Below are 26950 nucleotides of genomic sequence, written 5' to 3'. Positions count from 1 at the left end.
TACGATCACATCCCAAAGCTGCTTTTTTTCAGGAGGCAACTGCCGACTTCCTTGTTTTTTCTCGGAAGACGTTTTGCTTCTCGTCCAAGGAGGTTCTTCAGCTTTGATCCAGCTCTTCTTGGAGGAGAAGCGAAACGCCTTCCAAGGAAAAACAAGAACGTCCAGTTGCCTCCTGAAAAAGCAGCTTTTGGGGCTTGGATGACTTGAGAATCTCCGTAGACATCCTACAAGCGTGAATTTCACAGATTTATCGCACGGAGACAAACGTTTTGTTTTTTCCCAATAAGCTTGGTGGGATGGCCCTAATTTTGACCTTTTGGCAAGAACTTCTTGATCAGAGCCAAGCATGATTTGATAGAACTTTGCTCAAGCCTGCTTTTTGTTTGCTTTTGTCCCATCTGCACTCCGAGAGTCACGCTTACCTGGTTAAGGTGTGTTTGTTCATTGGGTTAATTGTTTGCTCATTGTGTGTGTCGCTTTGGGTGTGAGCCATGCCTCCTTACGTGTTAGATGTCTTGTGCCAGCCATGGCATTTCCCCAAAAAGGTCATCAGATGGGAGCAAAGAGGCTTCTTTGCTCCCACTGGTGGGTCAGGGCTCCCCGGCCCCTGCAGCCCCATTGGCGAGAGAGTTTTATGGTAAGGGAGGGGCTGAGACCCCCCATAAATACCTCTGCTCAGGGGCTGCTCTTTGCTTGCTCACTCTGATCTCTTTGTTCTCTCTTCTGCTTGCTTGCTGATCTAGGGAGGGGCCGAGACCCCCCATAAAAACCTCTGCTCAGGGGCTGCCCTCTCTCTGTTCTCTTTTTTCTCTCTTCTGCTTGCTTGCTCGCCTATCCATGAGCTCAACCCAGGCATGGAGGCCTCCATGCCAGGGAACTCTTTCTATTTACTTTATCGTTAAATAAAGCTTTGAATGATTGCATTCCTGCGTGATGCCTTTCACTTGGAAGCACCTTAACGAAACATCGACCTCGTGAGACCATCTCACATTACGAGCGAAAGGACCTTGGCAGACTTTCATTCACCCCATAAAAACATGGGGGGGAGCTTGCATTTCCGCCCCCCCCGCTAGACTCGAAGGGGTTAAGTGCAAGGCATCTCTGCTTAAGCACAGAGGGCTGCATTTTTCTCCTTTTCATGGAGATCTGTCATTTGGGGAATCTTCCCATGATTTTCTAAGCCAACCTGGGATTCACCCTATGCAGCCAGTCCTAAACTTACAACTTCAGCTGCAATTAGAATTTCTCTTGCTGAGCAAGGCTGTTATATAATAAGCCGTGCCCAATTTTGCAGCCTTTTTTTTTTTTTGGCCGTGGTTGTTGAAACGGATCGCTGCAGTCATTAAAGCAAATCGTGCCGTCATTAAGCGAATCTGGCTTCCGACACGGACTGCTTGATGGAAAGCTGCTTGGCAATAACGTGACCTCTGCAAAGTCTCGTAAACCCTCGCCGGTTGCCAAGCGCCAGAAGTTTCATCATGCTGCCACGGTCGTAACCGCAAGGACCGGTCGCAAGACATTTATGTCAGTGCCTCGGTCACTTTGAACGGTCGCTAAACGAACCGCGATAAGTCAAGGACAACCTGCACAGTATGAACTCTGCCCCTGTGTATTGTTTGCTTTATTGTCCCCGGCGAGGGACTTCTCTCATTTATTGAATCGTGAAGTATTTCACGTAATGTCACCGAGTGTGCCTCTTGCTAAAGAGATTTACTGGCAAAGCACCCGTGACCCTCATTTTGAAGGACAAACAGGGCTTCGATGGTTAATTGGGCAGCCCAACACTTCCTCCTGAGTGTTGCAGACGAAAGTCACCGAAGTTGCAAAGAAATCAGCTTGCGCACAGCTGAACAGGGGACAAATTTCATCACGCAGATTTTTCTTTCCGACAATTCTGCGTTCCTGGCTGAGATCACGCTCCCATCTCAGTCCCAATGTTGAGGGATTGCCGTCCTTCTCTCTTTTTTGGCAAGATCCTCAGCTGATTTATTTTTTTTGCAGCTTCTCCTTCATCGCTCTACCCTTAAAGCCTCTAAATCTACCTCTTCTCTAGTGGTGGACAGGAACCGTCCCCTTACCACATGCAAATTCTGCCAAGTTAATGAAACTTTGGGCTGGACTTGCATAACTCTTTGGAACCCCGGAGTTAGCCGCTTAAAACCACTTGCAAGGTTTTATTTCCTCCTTCACAAAAAAAAACACACAAAAAACTTTGGGAAGTCAATTTACGTCAGCCTTCCTACAATGCATAAGAATTTCCGGCTCCTTACAAAGCGAAGAGACAGCAGTTCCTTGTGGTTTTTTATCCAGAAGCTCCTGCTGATCGGTTTTGAATAATTTCCCACTGGAAAATGTAAAACACATTTGGCTTTTCCTGGTAATTTCTTTTTTTTTTAATTGAAATGTTTTAAAATACATTTTTAGAACATATACCCCATCTCCCCCACCTCCCTCCTCTTCCCACCCTTCCCAACACACACACACACCCCCGACTTCCCAGAGCTGAATACAGGGTATTACATCATACAATCTTACTCTAAAATATTCTAAATAATATAATTACTCTTTAAATCCTATCGCACTTTAACTCTCCTTAGCCATAGAAAAGATAAATAATATATCCTCTAATTATAATAACTAATAACTATTCATATGCTAAATGATACTTTGTAGTCCCATATTTGTTCTGAATATAATTAATCCATCTTCTCCATTCCACTATATACCTCTGTTGCGAGTGATCTTTCACACATGCCGAGATTTTGGCCATTTCTGCCAGGTTCGAAACTTTCAAAGTCCGTTCTTCAATAGTAGGCAGATCCTCCTTCTTCCAGGATTGCGCTACCAAAAGTCTTGCAGCTGTTATTAAGTTCAGCATCAATTTAGTTTGTATAGCAGGACAGTCAGTGACAATACCCAACAAAAACAATTGGGGTGAAAATCTTTATCTTTTTCTTAAAGATCTTCTGCATGTTCCACCAGATTTTGATCCAAAAAGCTTTAACTTTTTTACAAGTCCACCATACATGATAATACGTTGCATCATCACAACCACACCGCCAACATTTTGGCTGACAATTTTCCCGGTAATTTCTTTTTCTCTGGCTGGTTACTCCAGAGACAGCATTTTCCCCCCAGAAAGCCAGACAGATTTTATCTAATGTCTTGGGTTTACTTGCATGGTTAGCTTGTTAGGGCTTTGCGTTTTCAGAGACACCAAATGGAAACGGAATTGGGGAAGGTGCTGAGAAGTTATCTCTGGGAAAAGTTCTCCATCTCCTTCCTACAACTTTCCACGCTGCTGCCCCTCTCCAACCTCGGAGACAAAGGTGCTGAGAAAATTTAAGACTTGAGTTAACAGGGTGGTTTGTTCATGGAAGGATATTCCACCAGTGAAAGGAAAATGGTTCCCGTCGGACGTTGGTGCCACAGTGGACTTCTCCGGACAAGACGTGGTAGGAGAAAAAGTCATCAATGAACGTGCAGGAGAGGCCCAGTGGCTCCAAGAGGGAGCGGACTCTCGCTTCCAAGCAACACTGGCCGTGGATGATGGGTCCGTATGGCTTAGGAATGCCCAGGTATTTTCCTAAGACGAGCATATTGACCTGCAGAGAGAAGAGGACAAAGGATTGAGCTGACTTCTCATCCATCTCTTTCTTCCAAGCAGAACAAAAAGAGTTAAAAGGGACCGTGGAGGCTCTGTTCAAGGAAGAAGCCCTGTACCATTTCAGAGAAAGCCTCCAGTGTTGGGGCATCCACAACTTTTGGAGGCAAGCCATGCCACTGATTAATTGTTTTAACTGTCACCCACAACTTCTAGAATTAAGCCGTTCCGCTGGTTAATTGTTCTAACTGTCAGGAAGTTTCTCCTTAGTTCCAGGTTGCTTCTCTGCTTGAATAGTTTCCACCCGTTGCTTCTTTGTCCTGCCTTCAGGCACTTTGGAGAATAGCTTGACTCCCTCTTCTTTGGGGCAGCCCCTGAGAGATTGGAAGACTGCTATCATGTCCCCCCTGGTCCTTCTCTTCATTAAACTAGACCTACCCAATTCCAGCAATTGTTCTTTGTATGTTTTAGCTTCCAGCCCCGTGATCGTCTTTGTTGCTCTTCTCTGCACTCTTTCCAGAGTCTCAACATCTTTTCTAATACTGCGGTGACCAAAACTGGATGCCGTATTCCAAGTGTGGTCTTACCAAGGTATTATAAAGCGGTGTTAACACTTCACGTGATTTTGATTCTATACCTCTGTTTAATGCTGTCTAGGATTGTGTTGGTTTCTTTGGCAGCTGCAGCACATGGCTGGCTCCTGTTTAAGCGATTGTTACATCAACACTCAAAACTTCCCTTCATTCAGTTTTGGAAGGAACCTTTTTTTTTGTGCCCAGAATTGAGTAAAATGGTTGTCATCCCCCATGTCTGTGTCTCTGCTAAAGGGTTTAAATCTAAGCTTCCCTTTTTTGAGTCAACAGGAATTAGCCTTCACGATGAGAACCATGGCTTTGAGGTAACTGTGCTGATGGCCATCGTCTTCGTTGTTAATCTTCCACCCCGTGTATTTTTTTTTTAAGAAAAAACCTCTTTTGGCCACTACCCATTCAACACACTGAATGCAATCCTCAGAAATTAGGATAAGAAAATTAGGAAACGTTCCAGTTTCTCCCTTTTACAGATGGAAAATGGGTAGATTATAAATCTCTGCTGTTCTCTCCAGGGGCCATTGAGAACCAGCCTTGGGTGTTGGCTCAGCCCCATGGGATGCTCCGAAGGGATCCTGCTTTGGGAAGACCGATGGGAAGGGCTCTCTCTCACCATGTCTGGGAACAAGGCTGACGCGGTGGATCCTTCAAGAGTAAAGAGCTGAGGGATGTCAATAATGTCTCGTTCAGTCAATCCGAGTTCCCGCTTTAAAATACTCCGGTTCCAATCAATGCAACTCTGGGAAGAGGAACAGAAGGAAAAGGTGCATGATGCAAATGGGTCCCCATCAGGTTAAAGTGGGGGTGGGTCTTCCAACTTGGCAACTTTAAGACTTGTGGACTTGAACTCCCAGAATTCATAGCTGGCTGGGGGATTCTGGGAGTTGAAGTCCACGAGTCTTAAAAGCTGCCAAGCTTGGAGAGCCCTGGGTGAAAGGTTCAATTCATGTTACCTGTCTTGAAGGCAGTTTGATACCTGTGACTTGGCGTCTTATCTCATCATGGTGCTGAGTTTAGCGTCCAAATAATAATAAATAATAATAATAATAGTCAACCATTAAAGGTAAAGGTTCCCCCGCACACGCGTGCTAGTCATTTCCGACTCTAGGGGCCAGTGCTCATCTCCGTTTCAAAGCCGAAGAGCCAGCGCTTGTCCGAGGACGTCTCCGTGGTCATGTGGCCAGCATGACTAGACGCCAAAGGCGCACGGAACGCTGTTACCTTCCCACCGGAGCGGTCCCTATTTTTCTACTTGCATTTTTACGTGCTTTCGAACTGCTAGGTTGGCAGAAGCTGGGACAAGTAACAGGTGCTCACTCTGTTACGCGGCACTCGGGATTCGACCCGCCAAACTGCCGACCTTCTGATCGACAAGCTCAGCATCCTAACCCACTGAGCCACCACGTCCCTAGTCAACCATTAGTGCCAGTCAATTTGAGTGTTCAGTTGACTGAGTTTCATGTTTAATGAATAAAAGTTATAATAATAATAATAATAATAATAATAATAATAATAATAATAATAATTGTCAACCATTAGTGCCAGTCAATTTGAGTGTTCAGTTGACTGAGTTTCGTGTTTAATGAATAAAAGTTTTATAATAATAATAATAATAATAATAATAATAATAATAATAATTGTCAACCATTAGTGCCAGTCAATTTGAGTGTTCAGTTGACTGAGTTTCGTGTTTAATGAATAAAAGTTTTATAATAATAATAATAATAATAATAATAATAATAATAATAATGTTGGAAGGGACCTTGGAGGTCATCTAGTCCAACCCCCTGCTAAGGCAGGAAACCCTACACCATTTCAGGCAAATGGCTGTCCAGTCTCTTCTTAAAAACTTCCAGTGTTGGAGCATTCACCGCTTCTGCAGGCAGGAGGTTCCACTGGTTAATTGTTCTAACTGTCAGGAGGTTTCTCCTTAATTCCAGGTTGCTTCTCTCACGTGACCCCGGGACGCTGCGACCGTCATAAATGCGAGTTAATTGCCAAGCATCCGAATTTTGATCATGTGACCCATGGGGACGGAGCGACGGTCGTAAGTGTGAAAAACGGTCCTAGGTCATTTTTTCCAGTTCAAATGACTTCAAATGCTCACTAAATGAATTCTTGTAAGTTGAGGACTACCTGTATTACGAAGAAGAGTCGAAAAGAGCTGGAAGGGACCTTGGAGGTCTTCTAGTCCAGCCCCCTGCTCAAGCAGGAATTAATTGTATTATGTTAGCTTTTTTTATCCTGGCTTTCTGCCGAGAGTGTGGGTACCTCACTTCCCTTGAAATAGGTTGGATTCGAATCAGGACTTTCGCTGGACCTTCTCCACTACACACAAAGACATTAAATCTGGTGGGGTTTTTTGGGGTTTTTTGTCTTAAGATTTACGGTAACTTTCACACCAAGCTGTCCATCATTTTTAGAGGTGTGGGGTTTTCCGTCCTGTAATTCTAGCTAGCAGAGCTAGTTTGAAAGTCAAAATTATTTGATAAGGCATAGTTCTGGTTACAGGGACGTGGTGGCTCAGTGGGTTAGGACGCTGAGCTTGTCGATCACAAGGTCGGCAGTTTGGCGGGTCGAATCCCGAGTGCCGCGTAGCAGAGTGAGCACCTGTGACTCGTCCCAGCTTCTGCCAACCTAGCAGTTCGAAAGCACATAAAAAATGCAAGTAGAAAAATAGGGACCGCTCCGGTGGGAAGGGAACAGCGTACCGTGCGCCTTTGGCGTCTAGTCATGCCGGCCACATGACCACGGAGACGTCCTCGGACAAGCGCTGGCTCTTCGGCTTTGAAACGGAGATGAGCACCGGCCCCTAGAGTCGGAAACGACTAGCACGCGTGTGCGGGGGAACCTTTACCTTTACCTTTAATTCTGGTTAATAATTTCCCCTTTATTTGGGAAATTAATGTTTCCTCGCAGCCCGGTGAAATGTTCAACAAGGACACAAAAAAAGAGGTGTGGGACATATTGTAGAAAGGGACGTGTAGGCTGAAAAGCTATATGCGGTTGTTGATTTAAGGGGAGAGTTTTAAATCTTTCCAGAACAATGCAATGTTTCTTTGCTCAGCTGTGGAAAACCAGGAAGTAGCAACGCTTGTATAAACTTTGTGATATTTCAAAGGGCAACGCATCACTTTTCTGTAAACCAACCCCCAAAAAAATACGAAAATAAGAATCTGGGATTTGAAAACAGGCAGCTGATAACTTTTTATTGCAATTATTCTGACAGATCCAAAAAGAGGATCTAGTGCGGGTCAAGAAAGGAAATTACCGAGAGCGGCCCAGACAAAATCGTAGCAGTTTGGATGATGCAAACAAACTTCTCGGAAAAGTCGTAGACGAAAGGGCATCCTGAGAAGTTTGGTTAAGTTTTTAAATAATTGTTAAACGGTTACTTAATGCTGGGAAGTTAATGATATAATGGGGAACTTCTGCTTTTTTGCTGGGAACCTTTTTTTTTTAATGTGGTCTTTGTAAAGGAGAAAAGCAAGCCTGAATTTCCTACGCCTTTGTTTACTGTTTTACCTGAACGTATTTGCTGTCTTGGCGCAAATTTCTGTCCGTCAGGATCTCGTCGAGGGTAATTTTCCCCACCGTCCGGAGACCTGGAAAAAAAATAAGATTTGTGCCTCGGGATGGCTGGCGTCTCACGGGATCAGACAGGAAGAATAATGTTAACGCTCACCTTCAAATAGAGCAGTGTCCCCATGACCTTCTTTTTGCTTCTCTTCAAACAGCTTCAAGCAAGCGAGGGGACTGGCTAGAAGCAGACGGAAACCCTGCGTGGAGACACACACACACACACACACACACATGCAGGTGTGTAAGAACCGGCTGCATTTTGTTCCCAGAAAATCAGAATGGAAGGGACCTTGGAGGTCATCCAGTCCAACCTTCTGTTGTGATTCAGGGTCAGCCTGTGGGTTCGGCAGTTGGGTCGGACGATTCAGAGGAGGAGGAGGGGGGCGTTGGAGAGCCTCCAGAGGATAGCCCTGAGGCTCTGCAGAGCCCTCAGCCAGGCCCCTCCCATCTGGTTACGACGCAGACCCAGCTGTGTGAGCCTGACAGCGTGGATGAAGATGACCCACAGCTGGCCCTGTTCAAGGACGCCCGACGCAGGAGGCAGTCAATCAGGAGTAAACAGAGGAAGGCAATGGGGCACCTCGGAAGGAGGCAGAGAGAAGCCACGCCTTGAAACTGTTTAAAAGGGGAATGTGTGGGAGGGCTGGTTTGCTGAAGGCAACCGTTTGAATAGCTCCTGTTTCATGGTTCGTGTTTCTGTTTGCTCTGCTTGCTCTGTTTTATGTCAATAAATTTGGCAGGCTTAGTTCCAGCCTCTTGCCATTTTGTAAAGGGGTTGTCCCTGCCTTTTCTGCAGGGCCGGTAGTAGGCTGGTACAGAACACCTCCCCCCCAACCAAGCAGGAGACCCGACACCATTTCTGACAAAGTTTCTTGAAAACTTCCGGTGATGAAGCCCTCACAACATCTGAAGGCAACAACCGGAAGCCGGGTGTCTGTCGTGTTTTGCTCGTTGCGAGGTCCGCACGCCAGACAGTTGAACAGACGTGCCGGTTAGTTTAGTGAGAATGCCAGTCTTCACCTTACGACTGCACAGCGGAGACCGAAAGTCCTGTCGGTAAGCGGGACAGGTTCTTAAGTTTTGCTTTTGGCCCATTTTACAACCTCCCTTGCCGCAGTCGTCAAGGGAATCACTGCGGTTTGTTCAGGTAGTAAGCCGGTTGTTAAGTGAATCCGGCTTCCCCCATTGAGTTTGCTGGTCAGAAGGCCGCAAGAGGGGAATCACGTGACCCCGGGACGCTACGGCCGTCATAAATATGAACCAGTTGCCAAGGATCCAAGTTTTGATCCTGTGACCAATGGGGATCTTGCAGTGATTGGGCGAAAATGGTCCTAAGTCATTTTTTTCCGTGCCCTTGTAACTTTGAACTCAATTGTTGTAATAGTTGAGGAATACTATTTTATTTTATTTTATTTTATTTTATTATTTTATTTTATTTTATTTTATTTTATTTATTTTATTATTTTATTTTATTTTATTTTATTTTATTATTTTATTTTATTATTTTATTTTATTTATTTTATTTTATTTTATTTTTACTTTACTTTATTATTTTATTTTGTTTTTTATTTATTTATTTTTTATTTTATTTTATTGATTTTTATTTTATTGATTTTTATTTTATGTTATCGTTTTTATTTCATTGCGTTTTCTGTTTTATTTTATTGATATGATTTTATTGATTTTAATTTAATTTTGTTTTATTTTAATTTTATTTTTTATTTTACTTTTTATTTTATTTCATTGCGTTTTATTGACTGATTGATCTTGTTTTATTTTATGGAGGAGGAAGAGATGATAAAGGAAAAGTTTGCGCAGGGTTATGCAGAGGGCCCAGGGAGCGACACCTCTGCAGCCAGGTAAGCTGGCCTGACCTTCATAATCTATTGCAGGGGAATGCTAGCTTAATTGGGAAAGGGAATGACAGAACATAGAATAATAAGCCTGGAAGGGACCTTGAGGGTCTTCTAGTCTAACCCCCTGCCCAGTTTCCCCCATCGATCCATACCTTCTTGCCTGGAGCTGGAACAAAGCTCAAGAATTCGTCCACGTGACCCACCGTCAGCCAGTCTGAATAAAGCTCTACAGGGGCTTGAACCCTCTGAGCATAAAGAAAATCTCGGACAACTTTTGTCATTTTCCTGTTGCCGGATCTACGTGTCGGACAAAGAGAAAATCGTGAAATGCAGAAGCTCCAGAACAATCCTGATTCCTTACGTGTTGAGAAGAACTTCTTGCGGATGCCTCTCTTGAGGAGAAGGCCAAGCTTACAAACTTTTGGTGGCAAGCTGTTCCACTGGCCAATTGTCCTCACTGTTAGGAAATTTCTCCGTAATTCCCCATTTGTCTCCTCGATTTAGCTTCCATCCGTTGCTCCTCGCCCCGCTTTTTGTCGCCTCTCGCTCTGCATCACCGAGGGCAACGTTAAGAGGTATGGACTTCATTTCCCAGGATTCCCCAGCTCCTGCAAAGCTGGCTGGGGAATTCTAGGAGTTCAGTTTCCACCCTTCTTAGCCTTTGCCAAGGTTGGGAAAGCCCTGCTTTAGATGAGAAGAAAAATGGAAGGAGCAGATCATCTTTCTCCACAGCTGTTCTCAGACTTCGGAACTCCCTGCCACGGGAAGCCAACTTTGCTCCCTCTCTCGCAATTTTCCCAATCGGAGGGACAAATTTTAATCACGGAGAACTTGGGTGCTTGAACCAGTTTGGCGACTGCAGTGAGCAGGAGCGTTATTCATGTGCCTTCCTGCTGTTTTTCATTTCCTTTTGCTGAGTGCGTTTGGCGGGATCACATCCAAGGAATAAATCTCAGTTTCCTTGTAGCTGAGGCCTCTACAGATTGGTGGCCCAAGGGTGTGCAGGCTGAAGAGCCAGAGACGAGAAGGACCCGTGAACACTTATGGTCTAGCTCAGGGGTAGGCAACCTTGGCTCTTTTATGACTTGTGGACTTCAACTCCCAGAATTCCTGAGTCAGACATGCTGGCTCATGAATTCCTTGGAGCTGAAGTTCACGCTAAGCCGTGTCCAACTCTTTGCAACCCCATGGACCACAGCATGCCACGCCTCGGTGTCCTTCACTGTCTCCCCACCTTGGCCCAAATTTGTTGTGTCAATGGCTCACTCTAACCATCTCATCTTTGGCCACCTCATGAGGAGGAAGGACTCACTGGAGAAGAGCCTCATGCTGGGAAAAGTTGAGGGCAAGAGAAGAATGGGACGATGGAGAATGAGGTGGCTGGATGGAGTCACTGAAGCAGTAGGCGTGAGCCTAAATGGTCTCCAGAAGATGGTAGAGGACAGGAAGGCCTGGAGGGATGTTGTCCAGGGGGTCGCGATGGGTCGGACACGACTTCGCAACTAACAACAACAACAAACCATCTCATCCTCCTTCTCCTTTTGCCTTCCACCTTTCCCAACATAAAGGTTTTCTCCGATGAGTCCTCTGTTCTCATTTGGTGGCCAGCGTACTGGAGCTTCAGCCTTAGGATCTGTCCTTCCAAAGGACAGTCCAGTCCACCTCGATTTCCTTTAGGATCGGCTGTTGGATCTCCTTGAAGCCCAAGGGACTCTTCTCCAGCACCTCGTGGTCTGCCTCACCTTTGGGTGAGCAGTTGGTCCCTGCAAGTTGTATAAACTCCTCGAGGCACAGAATCAAAATCACGTGAAGCGCTGTATCGGTACCGCTTTACACATCCTCAGTAAGGCCACATCTGGAAAAGGGCATCCGGGTTTGGTCACCACGTTACAAAAAAAAAAAGATGTGGAGACTTTGGAATAGGTGCAGAGAAGAGCAGCTAAGATGATGAGGGGGCTGGAGACTAAAACATAGGAAGAACGGCTGCAGGATTTGGGTTTGACTAGTGCAGGAAAAAGGAAGAACTAGCAATATTCCAGGATATGAGGGGCTGCCATAAAGAAGGGGGGGGGTCAGCTTATTTTCCAAAGCACCAGAAGGCAGGAGGTTGCTTCCTACCTACCTATCTACCTACCTAATCAAGGAGAGGAGCAACCTGGAATTAAGGAGAAACTTCCTAACAGGGAGGACAGTTAACCAGTGGAACTGCTTGCCTCCAGAAGTTGTGGGTGCTCCATCCCTGGAGGCTTTTAAGAAGAGACTGGACAATGGTATATAAGGTCTCCTACATGAGCAGGTGGAGCAGGGACGCGGTGGCTCAGTGGGTTAGGACGCTGAGCTTGTTGATCAGAAGGTCGGCAGTTTGGCGGGTCGAATCCCGAGTGCCGCGTAACAGAGTGAGCACCTGTTACTCGTCCTAGCTTCTGCCAACCTAGCAGTTCAAAAGCACGTAAAAATGCAAGTAGAAAAATAGGGACCGCTCCGGTGGGAAGGTAACAGCGTTCCGTGCGCCTTTGGCGTCTAGTCATGCCGGCCACATGACCACGGAGACGTCCTCGGACAAGCGCTGGCTCTTCGGCTTTGAAACGGAGATGAGCACCGGCCCCTAGAGTTGGAAACGACTAGCACGCGTGTGCGGGGGAACCTTTACCTTTACCTTTACATGAGCAGGGGGCTGGACTAGAAGACCTCCAAGGTCCCTTCCCGCTCTATTCCGATTGGTTGGAAGTGTTAAGGAGTGGTGGGAAATGACCTCGTGACCTCCTTACCCAGGAAAACTGCTGCCGATGAGAATCCTCCCCAACGAATAGTCTTTTCCCTTGACTGAGACCGGTGGGCTGACGTCCAGGTTACCGAAAGAATCGAGACTGGACACTCTCCCGTTCTTGGGTTCCCGAGTGACGTACCCAAAATCAGGTCCCTTGATGGCAACGAAGACGAAAGAGGATAGACAGAGCCTTGTATAAAAGCCTTGGAAAGAAGAATCTTCTATCCCTTAGCAGACGTGGAGGACTCTTCCACGTTTGGGGTGAAACAGGAAAACTCAGTTCCGATTCCTTGTGGCTGAAAAGTCAACCTCTCTCCTCTTGTGGTCCCTCCCCCCGAGAAAGGATAGATGGTCCTGTTACTTCTCTTCTCTTCCAAGGAGGGGAGAAGATGGTCAAGATGGTCTTCTGGCCAAGAAGGAACGGGAGAAGTTGACTTACCAAAATCTTCTTGAAGGGAAATTCTTTCAGGCCCCGATTCCTGGGAGAATCAAAGACGACAGGCAAGGATTGATGAGGAGCCTCTACATAACCAAATTCCATCTCGTCCTGTTCGGGGGTCAGAACAACAGAATTGGAAGGGACCTGGGAGGTCTTCTAGTCCAACCCCCTGACCAAGCCGAAGACTCTAGACCAAATGGCTCTCCAGTCTCTTATTTAAAGCAAACTGCAAGCGATGGAGAATCCATAACTTCTGGAGGCCAGCAGTTCTACAGATTGCTTTTATTCATTCATTAATTTTCACTGATTCATCGCTGAAGAGATTTGGTCAGGGGGAATCCAGTCTGGATCCCAATCCTTCCCGCAGAGTGTACCTGGATCCAGCGGTCTCCTCGGTTTTCAACCTCCGGGCAAATGGTTAACTTGCAGTTGGCTTTCCTTGCTAAAAGTTTAATCGCCTCCAGGAATTTTCCGTTGGAGTTGACACCCTTCTCGATGCTAAACGAAAAAGGAAGAGGGCAGCAGGAATGACAGGTGAGAAAGATGATCAAGGAATGCTCTTTTAATTTAGGAGGCCTCCTTCGTAACTTCCTGTCCCCTCCTGAGGATTTAAGTCCCGTTGGACGTGCATTTCCAAAAATCTAAATTTATTTTTGGTTAATGAGTCTGGTTAGCCCCAGAAAGGGAATCCTGCCGGTGTTTTCATGAGTACCTGCAAACAAAGATCTCCAGGGGTCTCTGGGTGTTGGGGGTCATCAGCCAAGGAGCCACGTGGAAAATCACGGTATCCGTGAAAACTGGAGTGGCTGGTGAAGACTGGAAAGAGAAAATGAATGAAATTAGGACCAGCGCCTTCCAACTTGGAGCCGTTTCCGAAAAGTGGACTGCAAGGAGGAAAAATAACGGTGGGTTTTGAACGGTGGGACCACTCTAAAACAGAAACATAACAAACCAATTAATATTGGCATGAAAAACAGGCTGGAAATACCTCACCTATCTGTCTAGCTGCTTTTTGAACTGGACATCATCGAGGTTTATATCCAAAGCAGATACATGTTTTTCCCCCACTAAGCAGCTCTGGATCCCCTCCCTGCATTGCCTTCAGCTTTCCTCTTTTGATCTATTATTCTTTCCAAGGTTTCTTAGTTCCCCCAGAGTGACAGCTGTCAAGCCGATATGGCTGCGACAAATACAGGATGCCATGTTTTAAAATGAACACAGGAAACCAGCAGAGAGAGAGAGGCTAGGTCCCAGGAGGACACATCTCACAGCCAAAACGCAGCGAACATGGGGACCAAAGATAGCAGGCTATGTATGGATCATTGATTACAATAAAAGAATGACTATGTTCAGTGCTTTTTTTGTAAAAGAAAAAGGTGCCGGAACTCACACATGTCATACAACCCGCCTTGCTTACCCTACAAGGTTCCATCCAAAAAAGGTGCCGGAACGCCGTTCTGAGGGTTCTATGACAAAAAAAGCCCTGACTATGTTACCGAACTAGTCTGCTCCATCAGCGTGGCGTTCAAGGAAACCAGGCCGTTGAAGTCTCTGTCTGGGAACGCGAGGCCCTCCACGTAAAAAGTATGTTGTCCTCTTCCATCTGTGGGTTGCACGGTGTAGGACAGCTTGTCTGACCCCAATATGTTCTCGTACTGGGAGACCGAGGTGTTTTCTGTTGAGGAAACGGCATTAGATCCAGAGAGGTTTCCATCCAGTGGAAAGGAAGTAAATAGGAATGAATGAATAAATGAATGAATGAATGAATGAATGAATGAATGAATGAATGAATAAAAACAACAACAATAATAATAATAATTCTGCAAGAAATAGAGATAAGCTTCTCCAACCAGATGCGACGAAGCCTCCACACAATTCCCAGGAAGCATGTTGCAAGTTTTTCCATTTTGTGTAGGAGACCGAGAGGGTGGCTCTAAAGGACAGGAGGACAAGCAGTTACCAAGGCAAGATCCCATAAGAGTGGTGTGATCCTGTTGCAAGAAACTAATTAGAGATGATCTTCTCGAGGCAGATCCCTCTCTAGGGATAGCGCTATTACACTGCTTATAAACGCTTATGTGTGCTTAGAGCTCCGAGCACACTTAGAGACACACACCCCACCCCCACTTTATGGTTTTGTTCCTGTTTCTCCCCTCTGAGAGGAGGTTTCTGAGTATTTATAGCAGGACCAGCAGATTCTGAAAACCGCTTTGTTCCCTCTGCCATCCGTCTGGTAAACTCGCAAGATGTGTTTTTGTCGCCATGTAGATCTACAGTCTACATCTGAACTAGACTGTGTTGTTTTTCTGTGTCACAGAATCCATGTGGGTATATGCAATTTTTTGGTCATATTTATGCGGTGTATATTGGAGGTGGCGACCCCTTGAGAGCTACATGCAGTGGAATTTATTTTAATGTATGCCGATTGGTGTGCACTTAAAGTGACAAAGTTATTCTAAAGTCTAAAAGTCTCTAAAAATAGATCAAAATAAGGTAGCCCATCCAGACTTGGAAAATTCTGTCCCTTCAACTAAAGATCAAGAGCGGCTCTGATCTCGTTGGCTTTGATCCCTTAGTCTAGTACCGCTTTGTTGGGCTGACCCATCGGTAAGGCAACATGATGATGTAGTTAACACACAAGAACTGGAAAACTCCACCGAGCCAGGGAACAAGGACCTAGCCACCTACCAACTGCATGGAAAACTCTCACTTTTGCAGCATCAAACATGGAGATGTGAAGGATCAACTTGTGGTTGTTGAAGATACTGGCGGGGCTGTTGACATTGAGAATCACCGGGGACAAGTCTTGAAGATCTGGAGAAGAGAAGAGACAAGGGTTTGGTATGGAGACAGTTGGCCATCAGCAACGTCATCTTGGGATCCCACCAAGCGGAGTCTTGAGTTGTGAAGAGCTCAGACTGACTCTTTCTGGAGGAAGTCTTAGGCTGGAGAGGTTTAGCATTATGGGATGCCCAAGGACCTAATTTGGTCATCCCAGGACCCCCCTTTTTATCCAAAGAAGGGTGCAAAACAGAACCTTTGATTTCTACCTTATTGGTTTCCCTCTATATTTCTCGCTTCTACACAGCTTTGATCCTACATTAAGTGGAGGCTTTCCCAGCTGTTGCTGGGGGTCCCGAGGCAAAGTCCTCGTTACAAGAGATTTTTAGGTCACCCTGAACTCATCCAACTTCCTTTGCAGAACCAGCTCTTCTATTAGAGCAACAAAGATGATCAGGGGACTGGAGGCTAAAACATAGAAAGAACAATTGCTGAAATTGGGTATGTCTAGTCTATTGAAAAGAGGGACTTGGGGTGACCTGATAGTAGCATTCCAGTATCTCGGGGGCTGCACCAAAGAAGAGGGAGTCAAGCTATTCTCCAAAGCACCTGAAGGCAGGACAAGAAGCAACAGATGGAAACTAATCAAGGAGAGAAGCAACCTAGAACTAAGGAGAAACTTCCTGACAGTTAGAACAATTAACCAGTGGAACAACCTGCCTCAAGAAGCTGTGAATGCTCCAACACTTGAAGTTTTTAAGAAGAGACTACACAACCATTTGTCTGAAATGGTACAGGGGTTGGACTAGAAGACCCCCAAGGTCTCTTCCAACTCTTCTGTTCTGTTCTGTTCTGTTCCCCTCAGGCAGCAGAGCCAGGGATGAGAATGACAGCTGTGGGTCCTCCCTTTCTCCTGTGTTTGGCTAACCTCCTACCAACCCCCTGTCTTACCCAGATGTGGCCGCTTCTTCAAACATGTATTAGGTAAAGGTAAAGGTTCCCCCGCACATGCGTGCTAGTCGTTTCCAACTCTAGGGGCCGGTGCTCATCTCCATTTCAAAGCCGAAGAGCCAGCGCTTGTCCAAGGTCATCTCTGTGGTCATGTGGCTGGCATGACTAGACGCCAGAGGCGCACGGAACGCTGTTACCTTCCCACCGTAGTGGTCCCTATTTTTCTACTTGCATTTTTACGTGCTTTCGAACTGCTAGGTTGGCAGAAGCTGGGACGAGTAACAGGCGCTCACTCTGCTACGCGGCACTCGGGATTCGACCTGCCAAACTGCCAACCTTCTGATCGACAAGCTCAGCGTCCTAACCCACTGAGCCACCGCGTCCCTAAACATGTATTATTCCCTCATTTTCCTAAGGGCCTCAGGAAAGCGTCGCTACATAAATAATATCGGATTAAACAAGACAAGCATGTGAATATGATCCTTTTAAGATGTCAAACAGCAGCAACACAATATAATAATAGAGACGCTTTGGGTAGGGTTTTGCTGTTGTTTTTGTTAGCCAGAACATCCTGAATCCAAAAAGTGAAATCTTCAGCTGGCCCCCAAAACACAAAGAGTGTGGACATCCAAGAGTGGCCTTCAGGAGAAGTTGACTTGAAGTATGGAGTCCCACCATGAAGAAGGCTCCAGATGTCCTATGATTGAGTTCTTCCATTGCGATAGGGATGCCTGAACACCTACCTGCGGGGGATCGCACGTAAGGATACGTGTAATCCATGTTTCCAATGCTTGGACCGTCTCGGTCACAGTTCACCAGCAATACCGCACCTTCTCCATCTGGGCCCCAGGTCCATTTGGTCTGTGGAGGAAGGAGGAGGAGAAGAAGAAAGGGAAGAAGTGAAGGATTTCACCACATCTGCCTTGACTTTCAACATCTCTTCCAGCTGTAATGCGAAGGGGCTGACCATATCTTACAACATCTCCATTGACATCCCTTCTCCAAGGTAAGTTATTGAAAGGACAATTTCATAGCTCTCAACAACGGTCCTTCAGGCTTCGCAGCCAATGGGGGACCTGTCCAGAAATGGATCCTTGCGTCAAAATTCAACCTTACCTTATTGGTGGTGTAACTTTGCACGGTCCCCGTTCGGCTTGTATCAGCGTCCAGGGAGAGGGCTAAGAGAGGAACAGAGTTAAAACATTATCTCCTGCCGTTGTGTTTTCACTTCTCAAGCCCAGGGCCTCAAAAACAAGCAGTCTGCTGTTCTAAAAGAGCTTGAAAACAAGATTATCCTTTGTGTGACCTGGTGTGACCCAAACTATAACTCCCAACCTCGCTCGCCATTTCTTCCTAATCTAGGAGAGAAGCAACCTGGAACTCAGGAGAAACTTCCTAACAGTGAGGACAATTAACTAGTGGAACAGCTTGCCACCAGAAATCGTGGACGCTCCATCACTGGAGGCTTTTAAGAAGAGACTAGACAGTCACCTGTCTGAAACGGTATAGGTTCTCCTGTTTGAGCAGGGGGCTGGATTAGAAGACCTCCAGGGCCCCTTCCATCTCTACCCCTGGCACAGAACTGCTGAGAAACCTTGAACGACTAGCCTAAAGCAAAGATGGAATCCACCATGTCCCTTCAGGATGGAGAAATTTTGAAAGGTACCACTCCACCCCTCTCCTGCTCCTTGGGTCTTAAAGAGCGCAGAAGATGCAGGTTGCGGGTCAAGGTGATGCTTACCTACACACGTGATGTACACCCAGGCATCGGCAATCGGTGTGCGCCCTGTTTGATCGTAATAGGACACTCTGACCTACAAAGGGAACGAATGGCCAAAGTCACTGCTGAGCGGTCAGACCCAATATGTCGGTTGTCCTCCTTTTGAGACATGGCCCTATTTTGTCATGCAACAGGACAACCCACAGATGACTGGATGGAGAAGTGAACTCCGAGGAGCTCCTAACTCAAGCTTTACACCTCAAGAAGGGCTTAGTTAGGAGTAGGACCTGGTCCAGGGGCCCTCTGAGATCTCTGATCCTCTCTTCTGAAGATTCTCCCCACCAGCCTAGCCAAAAGACCCTTGGTCCGCACCATCTCATTGAGCATGACAACGTCGTCGCACTCACCTTGTTGTCATTGACGGCGCTGCTAAGAGCCTTCGGAGACACGATGACCTCGATGTCTCCATTAAGAGGCCACCTCTTTGAACCTTCAGGCTTGAGAAGGTGTTTGGGGTCGTAGGTCACGTAGACCTGGAGGCCGGCTGTTCCACGGGCTTCAAAAGACGTGGCCCTCCTGGGCATGGAACTAGGGTCAAAGGAAACAACACAGGTCTGTGTGTGTGTGTGTGTGTGTGTGTGTGTGTGTGTGTGTGTGTGTGTGAAATTACTCTACTTGTTTTTTCAAGAACGGTACGGTTGATCTGGAGACGGGGACTCTTTCCATCAAGGGCCAATTCTGGCGTTTGGCGTCTTTTCACTTTCTGAATTTTGTGGCCAGGAAGAAAAGTTGCAAAAAAAAAACAAACAGAAGGAGATCCCTACTTTCTGGGTGAATTTAAGCCCAAAGTCTATGGCTTCTTCTTGAGTTTTTGTTTCGTTTTTTCCTATCGAATTTGGAGCATGTGCAAAGAAAAAGAAAAAAAAGGGAGAACAACGTATGGCAGTGAAAAACGTATGACCATTTTTCACCCTTAACGACCTTTGCGCCCTCTCCATCGTCATGGGATCAACATTCAGAGAGGCTTGGCCACCGGTTCCTATTTATGACGGTCAGTGCTTTTTTTGTAAAAGGAAAAGGTGCCGGAACTCACACATGTCATACAACCCGCCTTGCCTACCCTATGAGGTTCCATCCAAAAAAGGTGCCGGCACGCCGTTCTGAGCGTTCTATGACAAAAAAAAAGCCCTGATGACGGTAGGGCATCCTGGGATCACACCATCTCGTTTTGCAGATCCACTTAACAACCGGGTGAGCAACCGTGGCAAAATGGTCCCAAACTCAATTTAACAAAGGTTTCGCTTAACAACAGAAGTTGGGGGCTCAGCTGTCAGTAAGTGGAGGGAAGAGAAGAGGAAAAATTACGTAGGACGAAAAAGAAAGGGTGGGAAAGGTTGTGAAAGGATAAGTTTTATGAAACAGGGTTTATACACGGGCGCCGTAGCTGGCCTCCTTCTGCTTCTTTTGTCCTCTTTCTTTAATGTCTTGCAGCGACTTGTTGAGAGATATATTATTCTGTCGGTACACTCAATTACACTCAAAAGGGGAAGAGAGCAAAGGCTATCAATCTTCTCGTAACTCCTTCTACCGGTGTCTCTCCTTGCAGTTGCCTTCCGCAGGATTTATAACCTGTTGTAGTAACAGCCACGGACTGACAGCTCCGCCACGTGAATTTATACCAATGCTGCTTTCCATTTATATGGGGAGGGAGGGGGGAAAGGCCCCGATTTTTTCTCCTCCTCCGTCGTCAACGCAAGGCATGCGTTAAAAATGCTCCTTAAAAGTCGATCCCGCCGGGCAAAATTTAAAAGCCACCTGCAAATTTTTCGCACCCTGTGAACGCAAAAGGAGGGAGGAAAAAATGGCGAGAAATCATAAAATCGAAAAGGTGTGTGTGTGTGTGTTCCGTTTAACTGACTTTATAATAAAAAGAATTGATGGGCAGCCTTGGTGTTGGGAGAGGACGAGAGGTTTTGTGCGCAGCCACAAAGCTAACCGAGAATCTTGGATAGTGTCAGTTTGAACCACGGATTCGCCCCGGCAGATTTTTTTCTGCAGTGCAAAAAGATGCGGGTGCAAAAATTGGGACATCAAAGCACCCCGTTTATTGAAACTCATTCCACATCCCGGGATTTTATACCGCTGAGTCCTGTGATTTTCCTTTTTTTTTGCAGCCTGCACACATTCCAAGTTACTCACAAAGGTGACCTGGGATTACTCAAGCGTTGTTTTTTTTTTATCCTTTTTCAAAATAATGCATGGACATGTTTTTCTGTCGTACCTGTGTGGTTTGACAACAATTGCATACTGTATTCTTAGAAGGAAATGCGCTGGGTCCAAAAATAAGCAATTACACCCACATTTTAAACAATGCCTTCTCCCTTGAGCCAGTGCGTCCATGGTGACATTTTATCTTTCTGACCTCAAAATAAATTGCTCGGTGTCGTAAGACCACATTTTGCTTCCTATTGACTATTTTTTTTCTCCTTTGCACAATTTGGTTCTCTGCACATTTTGTGTCTGCAAAAGATTTGCATCTGGGTGTGACAGGGGACAGAAATAGCGCCTTGCTCCCCGGGGTGTGGTCAGCACGCACGTCCGCATTTCAGGTTTTTGCACAACTTAATACGTTTCCGTGATTCTGCTACCTTGAAGATCCAAGGAAAAGTTTGATTTTCCTCTGTGGAAGAAGACACACTGAGTTATTTTACCGGCTTCTTAATTGTAAGCCCTCTCTTTTGAGTCTTTCCTGGATGTCATGGTAATATAATTTGATCTGAAGCCCAGATCTTGCCATTGGGGTTCAGAATTAAGACCCTACGGAAAAGATAAAGAGTTTTAAGCATGCAGTGTCTCTTCTTTGCCTTTCTGGAAGTGGGGGGGGGGGGAGAGAAAAAAGCATTTTGGTCCTCTTTATCAAGAAAAACCAAATAGATAATATTCATCAGCTCCTCCGGAGTTATTAGCTGAGCTTGAAGGAAACTTCAGATAGAAACCAGTTTGCCTCCTTGCAAGCTCGGGAGACGGAAAAACAAGTGATAATCAAATTATCACTTTTGATTATCCTTTTGATTATAGCCTTTTGCAGGGCTTTTTTTTGTCACCGAACGCTCAGAACGGAGTTCCGGCACCTTTTTTGGATGGAACCTTGTAGGGTAGGCAAGGCGGGTTGTATGACATCTGTGAGTTCCGGCACCTTTTTCTTTTACAAAAAAAGCACTGGCTTTTTGTCTTCTTTCCATTCTGGTTTTTTTTTTTTTTAGATAGCTTTAAAAAAAATTTACAGCACATTTGAATTAGCTTTATGTTTTATTATTAGTAGCTGCTGGGGAATGTCAGGTGGCTAACAAAGAGACAATAGTTACTTTATTTCCCCCCCCCCGATTGATTCTCGAGAGGCTTTGCATTCCATTCCATTTCTGGCAATGCGTTGTTCTCCGTCTTGAGTTCTAAACTCCATTGAGAATGCTATTTATCCGACGCTAATTAAAGGAAACTTTAATTGGCATTCATACATATTATCATACATATTATCTCTGGCCTTCTGAGCAACCTTGGGTGGTCAGCCACGAGAGGTGTTGAGGTGGACGGCGAAAGAGAAGCTTGCAAAGGCATCGCCCAAGCTGAGATGGGAAGGCCAGCCCCCACCAAACACACACACACACACACACGTGAGGTCTTCTTCTGCACACAACTCCACAACTCTTGAAGAAGCGCGGGACTTACCTCTTGATGTCTAAGGAAATCTCTGTCCCCAAGACACAAACCGCGTAGCTGGGCTGCTTGGTGGACACGTGAACCACTCTCTGCTTGTTCGTCATGGTTTCACCAAACCGGAGCTTCAGGACCAAGATCTGAAGAAGCCAAGACTTATTTTGCGGTCAAGCCAGCATGGCTAGCTTGGTTCTCCGTGTCTGATGTCCTAATGGGACATCAAGTTTCTTCTTGACTTCTCCACCAGCTTTTATAGACTGTGCTGGGGGAAGAACGAGGAGGAGGAACAAGGATGGGATAAAATTCAACCTAAGTCTCCATCAAGACTGAGGACCAGGCAGCATTTGATCATCAGGGAGGTCCTACTTCAAGCATAAAGGGCAGGTCTGAAAATGCTATAATTTAGTTATTCCGGTGTGTTTTGGGGCAGGTTACTCAGAAGTCCATCCAGTTTTGTGTTTGGATGGCAAGGAGGAATAGCTCAGCCAGGAATGCTTCATTCCCTTGAAGACTGTACAAATAAATAATTTCCTTTCCTCTTTCATCACTATTGTTTTTCATTCTTTCCAGAGGTGAACAACTCAACCGCTGTGCAGAGCTGTCCCACTCTTTTTTTGTTTTCAAGAGTTCTGCTTTGCTGGCGTCCTGCAAGAACCCTTAGCAAAAAAAAAAAAATATGAACATGCAAATAGGAAAACCCGAACGATATTTTAAGTGGATCAGGCGCATGCACCATCTTCCTAAGTTTTGTGGCAAAGTTTTGTGGACGCGGTGGCTCAGTGGGTTAGGACGCTGAGCTTGTCGATCAGAAGGTCGGCAGTTTGGCGGGTCGAATTCCCGAGTGCCGCGTAACAGAGTGAGCGCCTGTTAACTCGTCCCAGCTTCTGCCAACCTAGCAGTTCGAAAGCACGTAAAAAATGCAAGTAGAAAAATAGGGACCGCTCCGGTGGGAAGGTAACAGCGTTCCGTGCACCTTTGGCATCAAGTCATGCCACATGACCACGGAGACGTCCTCGGACAAGCGCTGGCTCTTCGGCTTTGAAACAGATGAGCACCGGCCCCTAGAGTCAGAAACGACTAGCGCGCATGTGCGGGGGAACCTTTACCTTTACCTTTTTATATATATTTTTTAAAAAATTACTGCAGCGGAAAGCTCCACCAGGAAGCTAAAAATATTTTTGGTTCCCACTCCGTCCGCTTAGGATAAAATCCCATTTTCGCCCGTGAATCTTTTCTCCCGTAATAAATGAGTTAGTCTTTAAGGGAAGACTTATTACGATTTGAGGGAAGAATTATTACAATTTGAGAAAGGGGGTCCCTTGCTCTGTAAACTGTCTTAGAGAAAATCGGCTTTAAAGGAAAAAAAAGCAGGAAAAACAAAGGTGATCGATCGATAAATGGATAATCCACGGGCGGCTGCAAAGCTGCTAGACTTCACCCTTGATCCATTTTAATTCTGCAGCACAGTGTCCCACGTAACGTGGCGTGGTGGTTGAAGGAGAGCGTGGATGAGGGACTCCATGGTCGGATCCTGTGCTGATGACCCTTGTCTTGGCGCCTTCTGTTGCTTGCCTCTCCTGATGTTCTGCGATCCACAACAAACGCCATCAAGGTTTGCCTGCCTACACCTGACAGCTCTGGGAGACGCTGGCAATTTTAAGTTGCACTGAAGGGAGATGGTTGATCTGTACAGAGAAACACTGACAGGCCTCGTCTTACTTACACCATTTCATTTACGGACCGTTTGAAGCTACCCTGGCACTGAAAAAGGTGACTTGCACCTGTTTTTCCACACAAAAAGATTATTATTTTTTTCTTTTCTTTTCAGGGCTTCGCCAGCTAATTGTGGACAAGGAAGAGACCGTTTACCGCAGGCTGATTCTGCCCACTGCCAGCAGTTTGATCCTGACTGGGTCAAGGTTTGACTCGGCCTTCCATTGTTCTGAGGTCGGTAAAATGAAGACCCAGATTGTTGGGGGGCAACGTGGCTGACTCTGTAAACCACTTAAGAGGGGACTGTAAAGTTGATTCAACCTTCCATCCTTCCGAGGTCGGTAAAATGAGGACCCAGATTGTTGGGGGCAAATATGCTGACTCTGTAAACAGCTTACGGGGGGCTGTAAATCACAGCGAAGCGGTATATAAGTCTAAGTGCTATTGCTATTGCTGTACCTGGTTAATGTAACGTGAGGATGTGCAAACTCCCAAGTTTGTTTGGATGAGATGGAAGACTCATGTTTGGTCTGGTTTTCGCTTCACAGAATCCTAAGGCTGGAGGGGACCTTGGAGGTCTTCTAGTCCAACCCCCCTCCCCAAAGAAGGAGACCTTACACCATCCCAGACAAATGCCTGCACAGCCTTTTCTCGTGGGCCTCGAGCGATGGAGCAGCCACAACGCCGGGAGTTAAGTGGTTATAATTATCATTCTTACAGATGTCTCTGTGACAACCCTCTTCTCTGGCCTGGCTCCGGTGTGTCGCTGGCGTGCTGATGGCCACACAACCAGAGGCAGCCTCGCTCTCTGCTCACCTCCCCCAAACTCCTTTCCTAATGAGAGACGCCTTGTGGCAGAGAGTTCCACAGTCTCAACTAAGGCACGATGCAGCCCCTGGGGGAGACTTTTCTCTCTGCCCGTTGGATTAAATTCCCGGGGTTGCCGGATTCAAATACCTGCCCGCTCTTCGGGCGCTCTGAAAAAGAGTGCAAAGATGCTTCTGGGTCAGTTTTGGCCCCGAGGGATTTGCCTCTTCTGACGGGACCCAGGGGAGGGGCAGAGCAAGGGGAAGTGAAGAGGCTGGGAAGAATGCTTGTTTGCGGGGAAATGTCTTGACTTCTCCTGGGCTGGAGGTGGCCCTTGGAGACACAGGTGCCGAAGTGATGGGCATTGCCCGGTTCTGGGTGTTAAAAACATCAGACTTGGTGCCCAGCAGCCAGCCAGGTGCCAGCACCTCTCTTTGTAAAAATCATCCTTCCAATTTGTCACGCAGAGGAGGCGACGACACGGTGAGGAGGAGGGCGGGAGGGCTGCAGACATCTCTTCCTCCGAAACGGGTTTGGTGAGTTCCTGTTTTTCTTGGGCTGCTGCGTTGTCTCCCTCAAAGAATGTCCATCCAAAGGTTGGATTTCGGGTGACAAGGAGGGCGGGACGGAGTTCCAGATCATCCCCGGCGCTGAAAGAAAGGCGCTCTAAGCACACCGTGATTAATGTGTTAAATGACTCAGTTTGTTCATGAGTTTTCCCAGTTTGGAAACCTGTCTCCAGAATCCCTCACGAGGGGCGACGGATTCGGGCATCCAACAGGGGCAGCCGGCAGCCACCTGGCGAGACACGCTGCTGCCTCTAGTGGCAGGAAGAGGCCAAAGCAGGCAGGTACCTTGGCAAATTTAGAGATTCTCTATTTCTTCCGCTCATTCTGAGCCTTAGGAGAGAGAAAAAAAAACCAACCCAGGTCAACTTTTACAGCTGAGTTCACGTCCTAGGTGTAATTGCGTCCGTGAGCCCTCTAGCACCGCCGTTCAGGTAAGCCACCAACCTTGGTTAGTTTTGCTGTGGCTTAACTGAGCGTGCAAATTCAAAAACATGAATTAAACATTTTGAGTGAACAAGCCCTCATGCGGCTTTTAAATTATTGTATGCAAGTCAACCTCAACTTAACGATGGTAACAAAGCCCTGAATTCTGTCGTATGTCGGGACGGTTGTAAGTCAAGTCACTCAGATGACAAGACTCCATTTTACAACATACATTTGCCGCGGTCGTTAAGCTATAACGCTTAACCATTTACTATAAGCCCCAAACGAAGATAATAGGATCTGGCCAGTACTAGCTCAGAATAAATCCGTGCAATTTGAATAATAAGGAAGAATAAAGAGAAGCTTTGATTTTTGAATTTTGCTCTCAACATGGGAAGAAAGATCAAAAGTATAGCAAACAGAAAGTCAAAGGAATTGGCTGAGGGTGCCCCAAACTTTTTATTTATTTTAAGGTTCCCCTGGAAAGCATTTAAACCCAGCTTAACTATTTTTAAAAGCCATCTGTTTCCGAGAATACACAGCTTGCGAAATCTCTTATCCCTGGGATTTGTGATGCTCTCAATTCGGATTAATCGATTTTGCCAGGCTAATACTGTGAGAAACGGTGGGTGTCTGGAAATTCTAAGCATCTCTGGCCATAAAAGGAAATAAACTGTTGCTAGTCCTCAAGGGCAAGGTAAACAGAAGTAAAATAAGTAAACGAATAAGACTAGTTTTATTTTCAACCTGAAATTCCTCAAAGGAAATTGTTTTAAAAGGCAATTGTTTAATCTAAGGCCAGTAGGGGGCAGCATTTGTGAACCAGTGCCTTAATCATAGCGCCGTTAATAATTTCGATCACATTTAATTTAACGCGTATACACACGCTGCCAAAGAGACTTAGTGGGTCCAAATTGAAAACCGGGATTTGGTTCCGAGCCTTTGCAAAACCTGACATCTTTCCCAAGGAACCATGTCCCGGCATCGCAAACCAGCATTCGTGGTTTGTTGGTTTCTGCATTCTGCGGCAAGCCAAGGCCGGTCAAATTCATTTGGGCTTAGCAGAATAGGTGGATCTTGTCAAGAAGGCTTCTTTCTCTGTCGTGTGGCTTAGCTGTTTGTCACCCAGTTTTCGGCTCGGAGCCCACAAAAACACTTCAGGAATTAGCCCAGCATAGGATCTTAAATCCTTAAAGCCTGGTTGCCAGGATCAGCCCTTTCGATTCCAAGCAGCTGCCGGCTGGGCATAATTCAGCGCGCATTGCTGGTTTGTTCCTTAGGCTTACATGCATTATTTTCATTTGATCCTTGTGCACCGACCAGACTCACTTTGGCTGTATAAATTGGAAGAATAAATAAATGAACGTAGATGGGGGGGGAGGAGCAAAATTGGGCAGGGGTCCCAGGAAGAACCATAGAGTTTTTACTGTTTCT

General features: G+C 46.1%; 1 protein-coding gene and 1 long non-coding RNA gene across 2 annotated transcripts; both read right to left on the bottom strand.

The window, feature by feature from the left end:
* Nucleotides 1-3025: 3025 nt before the first annotated feature.
* Nucleotides 3026-17540, bottom strand: PADI3 (peptidyl arginine deiminase 3; the record flags this gene model as incomplete). The annotated part of the gene is made up of 13 exons (XM_083375652.1): nt 3026-3605; nt 4808-4933; nt 7720-7799; nt 7880-7973; nt 9785-9929; nt 12401-12552; nt 12839-12946; nt 13213-13336; nt 13551-13654; nt 14335-14513; nt 15527-15652; nt 17314-17431; nt 17484-17540. The coding sequence occupies 13 exons, from the start codon at nt 17538-17540 to the stop codon at nt 3372-3374; spliced, it is 1647 nt and encodes a 548-aa protein (XP_083231778.1). The 3' UTR covers nt 3026-3371.
* A 146-nt stretch (nt 17541-17686) lies between these two features.
* LOC310647903 lies at nt 17687-18712 on the bottom strand. The gene is made up of 3 exons (XR_014493981.1): nt 18698-18712; nt 18312-18384; nt 17687-17748 (listed from the first exon to the last, which is right to left on the bottom strand). It is a non-coding gene; the product is annotated as an uncharacterized lncRNA (long non-coding RNA).
* Nucleotides 18713-26950: the final 8238 nt, after the last annotated feature.

The sequence above is a fragment of the Vipera ursinii genome (assembly GCF_947247035.1).
Source record: "Vipera ursinii genome assembly, chromosome: 17".
NCBI classification, from domain to species: Eukaryota; Metazoa; Chordata; class Lepidosauria; order Squamata; family Viperidae; genus Vipera; species Vipera ursinii.
This window is presented reverse-complemented; position numbering and strand designations above follow the sequence as displayed.